Here is a 6,864-nt window from a genome sequence, read left to right on the forward strand (position 1 = left end):
ATATTGAGGATGGATGAGGACAATGAGGCCAATAAAGCTGTGCTTAATCTCCCAATGCTGCCACAGAGTTATCTTCAAGCGAGTGAGATCAAGGAAGCGAAATTCGTACCACATCAACAACTTCACGACATTACAGGTAACACAAGTACCACTATTCTATTCTGTTTACAGCCCTCGATCACAGCATAGAGTAATTGGCATATGTTCTTAGGCGTACCAGTAGGTAGCACCATGTGGTGTATATACAAACAAGTTGAGCATTATATAGAGACCAATGAAGGCGGCCTTAGACATGCCATTGTCCCTTCTGGGATTCTTGGACCACAGCCATCCCATATCTATTATTAATCCATCGTGCTCACTGAACACTGCTTAGTATACAGACGCTCGTTAGTTAGATATCTAATGCAGCCAATATATCTCCTACTAGTACTATTCTCCTGCAACACATTGGTAGTTTCGTGTTTCGTCCTCTGTCATTGCATATCTTGGGTGAGCCGCCAATTATGTATAGCTCGAGCTCAATTGCGTGAATCGTATTCCTTGTTAGGGGTTTCCAAAGGCGGTACTATGTGGTACGTATACGATCACATCATGAGGTATATCGAGAGGAAAGAGGGCGGTATCGATTCCATCATCCTTCGGGGGCGTACCTTTGATACTCAGCAACTGTATTACAGTCTCAAGTGAACTTCCTTTCCGCCCATCCCTATTGTGTTATATCGATATACAAGCCTAATATCAGCCTAACACACAGAACCAAAATGAAAAAGCTGGAAAGATTATTGCTGTCACGGTCGCATAGCTGGGACCCGCCGAACTAGACCAATATCACTGGAGCACGATGCAGGGCTACGCATGCATTAGCTTCGACTGCATGTGAAGATGGGGAATGAATGAACATTGTACTTGGGCTTCTGCTGCTACAAGTACTACTACAGCACATCTTGAATCTATGAGTTATCGAACCGACATCCCAGAGTCTTACAATATGGGGTCAGTTTTCTGACGCACAACCCGTGACGGTTGAGCACTTTTATGATAGTCTTAGGGAGTTGAACGTCTTGAGGGCCGAGTAAGCACGGCTACTCGAGGTATCTCATCTGTGCGCTAGTCCAGCTGATTCATCATATAGTACAGTATATAGAGAGGCGTCAGGGACAACAGATGAGCTCACCAAAGAGCTCATCCTACCTACTATAGCATTCCTCGGGAGGCCCCACAAGAACCCAATCTCGCTATCCCTCCAATATGTGCTTTCAGAGACTGCATAAGTTGAGTACATCTCAAGCATGTCCTGATAACGATCTACCAACTACATCGATCAGCACGGAACTGACTAAACACTATAGATGGGCAGAATCACGTTACGGACCGTTACGGCTCGCTTATACCGTTACGCTTCAAGCCTCGTACCGTAAAATTACGTCTTACGGAGATGCAGAGGACGAAACGAGGATTGTTCATCCAAGTCGCCAAAATCTATTCCATGTGAATGCGAATCCGTAGATGAGGTCGGCCTGGCAGTTCCGGGCCAGCCTGGGAGCAAACGGACGGAATTTGCGAAGGAGACGAGTGGTAAATGCGAAACCAAATGTTACTCATTCAGCGGTTCGGTCTGATCCGAGCCACGAGAAATGAGTTCAACAACTATTTGAGTTATGGAGGAGTGTATTACAGCGAATCTTTCCGCCACAATTCTGAAAAGCAGTTCAGCACCAATCATAAAGTCGCAAGGCCTTTCCGTAACCGTAAACTGCTTACGTTACGCACGCCGTAACGTAAACCGTAAAAAAACGTTACGCTGCCCATCTATGCTAAAGACCGCGCTCGTGGTGTTCGATGATGATGGTAACCACCATCGACTATCATCAGTCTGATGGCACCAGATGCCGAGTTATTAGTCGCTAATGCAACTTATATCCACTCCACTTGGCAACAACACAATACCAATATTCGAGCAATGTCGTAGCATGCAAACGAGTATCATATGAAAAGGAAGCCAATCGACTATCATGCTGGCCCATCAGCTATTCCACTCCATACCTCACGAGTAGTATATAGACAACAATAGATTATCATCATCTACTCTGATAGGACACCGCAGGCCGCCCGCCGCTCGTCAGTTGCGTGTTGGATTGTATCTACCCATACAAGGCTGTACCAACGATGATGGGGCCATTGGTGTACCCGGCAGTAGACGAGTGACCGCTGCTGAAGGTGGAATTATAGGCATTCACAGGGGCCGGTGGATAGTAATGGCGACTGAAGGGCGGGATAGCGTGGTCGGGTAGTCACTATCAGACCCTTACGGAGGTGGCCCTGCTTGGGAAGGGGCGTGTTGCGATCCATTGGAGCGCATGAAATAGCTGAGACAACGAATCTCATAGAGAATATACAGACCTCCCTTACTGATTCTGTTGATTCTGTCCCATGGTACCAGCACTCTTTCCTCGAGGCTGTTGTTGCTGTTGATGTGAGGCATAATTATGATGATAAACGTTACCACGACTAGCCGCTGTAGACGGTACCGATGGGCTCGAGTACCTACCCACAGTGGATACTAATATTCTCCTTCCCTCATAGTGGCCCACTGCTTGTGGTATCCACTCTGTGGTTGCTGGCTCCCTGATGGAGACGTGAAATACTGCTTCGAAGAGGTCCCTTGGTGTTGGGCGGCGGCGGCAGCGGGTGAAGTCTGTTGATGATGATGATGCCGACTTCTGAGGCAGCAGTGAGTACTCAATTGACCCCCTCCATGTCGCTACCCTTGTCGAGATACCTTCTGAGGCTGAGTACCATAACTGCCCATGCCCCCGCCATTAGCGGTGAAGTTCGAGGATCGAGACATACCAGAAGGGCCAGGAGCCGTACTACGGCCAGCGTGATGGTGGTGCCCATAGGCAGGCCCAGTACTTGTACTTGGTGGATGGGCTGTAGGATGATACCGGCCCCCCACACCAGAGGTACTCGTGGCTGAGCCCTGGTATGAGGATATATGCCCATGCCCTGTATAGATGACCTACTGGGGGCCGCCGATTGCTGGAGGGTTGAGATTGGACCGACGGGGCGCTAGTTGTTGTTGTTTGTTGTTGTTCCATTTGTTTCTTCAATTGCCTCCTTTGTTCCTTCTTACGCTTCATCACTTCACTGTACAGTCTATCTCTATAATCACTAACCTTACGATATGTACACCAGTGCCAAGAGCTACCAACGATCGACATCATCTCACAGTTAGTCTAGTATTGTCGTCGATAGGGATACGTATCACAGCCGGACATGACGGTTCTTCATCAGGATTGTGGAACTGACTCCAGAAATGCACTCACCAGGGATTGAACCCGAGTCGCGACCACCATGAGGTTACCTGCACCACATATGGATGCTTCAATGCTTCAGTAGCTGATATCCGCTTCCCCGGGTTAAACTAATACCACACCATCAGTGATTCGGTCGGAATTGCTAACATTCAGACCTGCAGACAAAGCCTGAGTAAGTCGAGTGCCTCCACACTTGCTGATGGGAACATCTCCGTTAGAGGCCTCGGACGTGTCTGAACTTGTCAATGATAATATACTACAACACACGAGATAGACATACCGCTGGTAGTGACTCAAGCATCGTCGCAGCGAAGGGTGATTGCATACCCTCGATGTCATTGGCCGTTGGACGCCCTAAAAGTCTTTGGTACGAGGGGGTTACACTTGTCGCCTCCTTACCAGTGACCTCCAGTATTCGATCCAACTGGTTCATTGTAGAGGTACCAGGGAAGATAGGCTTACCCGAGATGAGCTCACCGAGGATGCATCCCACCGACCACATGTCGACACCCTACACGAGATAGCTTGTTATGCTATCACCTCCACAACGGCTGGTTCATCACTTTTGTGTAGCTGGTCGAACCAAGCAATATCTCAGGAGCTCTGTACCATCTCGTCGCCACATAATCCGTTAAGACCTGATAGGAAGGGCGGGTGGGTACACCCCAAGAGATGGTGGGACGAGGAAGACGGCACACGACGGAAGGATAACGGCTTAGGCCTTATCACCGGATTAGAACTAGCATCCTGCATCTGTACGACTGAGCGTGCCAGGCCTGAGATAGACCACGATGCCGGGTTGATAGGAAGCGTAGAAGGACTGTGATGTGGTTACCAAAGTCACACACCTTCACTTGGCAATCTGAGTTGAGGAGAATATTCGACGGCTTGATGTCTCGGTGGAGCATCTGGCCCGTATGCATATATTTCAAAGCCCTCAGTAGTTGATATATGATGTATCTATCATACGAATTTCGACCCGAGTTCGATTCCTGGTCGGACTACTGTTTATGTATATCCTCTAGTATATTAGCTCTTATAACTGCATGAAGGTCACTCTCCATATAATCACATACTATATATATATCCTGGTCATTATCGGCCTTAAGCACGTTTAGGAGCCTAAACTGAGGTATTCATCACCACTTCTACTACTACTACTACCGAATAATGTTATCATGACCATTCAACTCCTGTAGGAACATGATCTCTCGGAAGGTCCTCTGAGCATCTACAAGTAAGCTATGTCTATTCTGACATACTAAGGCCGAATGGTCACCAGTAGCGTTTTGGAAGGCATCAAAGCACTTCTTCAAGGCAACTACTTCTCGTGTACCTGATTTAGAGCTCATATCCAATCTACAACAAGCTTCTACGTTTCTCAATAGCCTTCCATACGATACCGTAAGCCCCTCGACCCAACTTCTGTACGATCTCGTACCTGTTCATCATACTCATACCCGAGGCCACAACAGCAGAGTGGTTACTTCCTCAAAACATGGCGATCGATCTCCTCTGTCATGGTCGAAGAAAGTAGAGGGAACTGAAAAGTACTATCGTTTGACTTCTGTATTCTACAAGATGCGCCCTTGCAACCGCGCGCGCCCGATGTCATAAGAAGATTCTCCTCATGGTCTGGAGTACTATCACGATTCAGTAGTTGTGTTTTAGACCTAATCATAGTCGAAATAGTGCTGAATAATAACCCAACCGGTAGTGCTCATATTACTGTACAGCATGTTGAAGGATTATATCGTCACCATACGAAGAAGAAGCCGAGGTGGATGCCAGGACTCCAGCGTTAAAGTAGAGGCTTTTCTAAGTGGAGGAAGGGTTGACGATGGCGGCAAGAGTAATACCAGGAAGAGGTCGGTAATACTTGCTGAGCAGCGTCCGATCAGCTGAGGTGGGGCCACAGGACTACAGAACCGTACGTGTTTCCGGTAATAGAATATCATCCGAGCTACGGAATACACTGCGGTAACCTGTACAGTGATGCAAGCTTATACGGGGACTCGTAATATACTGAACTACTCTGATGTTGAGATTGAGAGCGTTTAGTGAGTCCCCTTACCGTGTTCTGCCTTCCTCAACTAGTTCGAATCCACTCACCGTTCGTATCCTGCCTGATGGAGATGTACGCCCTTATTCAGTCAGAGGGCTTCACGCTGCCGTCATTGATCCGCCACAGCTATTCTTCCGGTTTACTACGCCACCTTGTCCATTTTGATCGGTTGTTGAGCAAGGAGCATTACTATCCGGTGTTGAGATGTGTACTTGCGGATACTAGACTGCTCTAGAGACGGGAGACATGATGCATTAAAATGGTGTAAGAAGCGTCTCGAATGAATGAGGCCAGTATGGTAGCGAGGGACCTCTATTTCATCCGCAGCCTTGCAGCAGATGCTCTCAGTGCCATCTTGGGGTGGTCCGAGTTGCAGCATTTTCCCCGCTCGATTATCCACCAGCTCTATTCCTAGTATATGCTACGGTCCAACGACTCGAGACAGTTTTGGATTTGGAATTTCCCCTTGTGTCTATTCCCCATCTGGTCATCACCTTGTGCTTCCCTACCGCTGGAAATATTTCGGATTCACTCGTGTAAAATGCCGCAATTCGTTCTCTAGCCATACTGTATGTAAGCAGGCATTGGTGGTCCTTTGTAGTATCATGTTGCAGCTCCGATCACTATGTCGTGCCGCTGCCGTTCCTCCACAACTCCCAACACATTCGAAGGCGTATGGTCTCCTACTCATAACAATGTTTATATTGTCGGGATGGCAGGTTGGAGGGAGGCTTATCTTCATGAGAGGAGAGTTGAACCCTCTAACGTTTTCTCTCTATCGGCAAGGCAATACACTCCTATTGCCTATACCAACTATACACATGTCAGGTCTGGCAGCAGCAGTGTTGTTATGCTCTATTGACCGTACATTCAAGCTACCCCTTAAGGCAGACCTTCCACTATTGATATATCTTGGTGCTGCTACAGGTGCATCGACAGTAGCATTCCTCATTGGTAGGCTGGGGTCCTCCTCTATGCTACAGTGTATGCCACCTAGTATAGGTTTGGAGCTATCGAGTGCATTAATAGCCTCTATGCTACAGCCAACAGTATTGGTCTTCGCCTATGCACTAGGGGTGTTGCGTCGGACCGAGGCCTACTCCAGAAGGAGGGTTACTGGAGTTGTCGCATGTGTTGTAGCAGCGGTTGGTGCTGTCATCAGCGGTGAACACATCGATGGTAGATGCTTGCCGCTCTCTGACTTGCCGCTCTCTGAGTGTCCAGATACACATCCAGTGGACTGGCCTGTGTTACTAGGAGGATCCCTTATCCTCCTACAATGCATCTTAACTTCATCTGCTATAGTTCTCCAGCGTGGTCTTCGTCATCTTTCCCCACCCTACTTGACAGGTAGCCGCCTCAATTCACGTTGGGTTATTCTCCTCCCTCCTCTGTCGGTTGGTTATCTACTCAGGGTATTCCTATCTCGGCGGCTTCATCATCACCCTACTCCTGTTGTTGAGGTGAGCCTCCTCTCGT

General features: G+C 48.1%; 1 protein-coding gene across 1 annotated transcript; it reads right to left on the reverse strand.

Annotated features, from left to right (window-relative positions):
- Positions 1-2,742: 2,742 nt before the first annotated feature.
- Positions 2,743-4,842, reverse strand: Pmar_PMAR014806 (mitogen-activated protein kinase 2, putative; the record flags this gene model as incomplete). Its single annotated transcript, XM_002767375.1, has 15 exons — positions 2,743-2,983; positions 3,067-3,179; positions 3,233-3,307; positions 3,368-3,427; positions 3,476-3,553; positions 3,601-3,674; positions 3,720-3,831; positions 3,884-3,958; positions 4,050-4,096; positions 4,156-4,280; positions 4,326-4,442; positions 4,485-4,551; positions 4,600-4,656; positions 4,697-4,761; positions 4,808-4,842. The coding sequence occupies 15 exons, from the start codon at positions 4,840-4,842 to the stop codon at positions 2,743-2,745; spliced, it is 1,341 nt and encodes a 446-aa protein (XP_002767421.1).
- Positions 4,843-6,864: the final 2,022 nt, after the last annotated feature.

Source organism: Perkinsus marinus (assembly GCF_000006405.1).
Source record: "Perkinsus marinus ATCC 50983 genomic scaffold scf_1104296970850, whole genome shotgun sequence".
In the NCBI taxonomy this organism is placed as follows: domain Eukaryota; phylum Perkinsozoa; order Perkinsida; family Perkinsidae; genus Perkinsus; species Perkinsus marinus.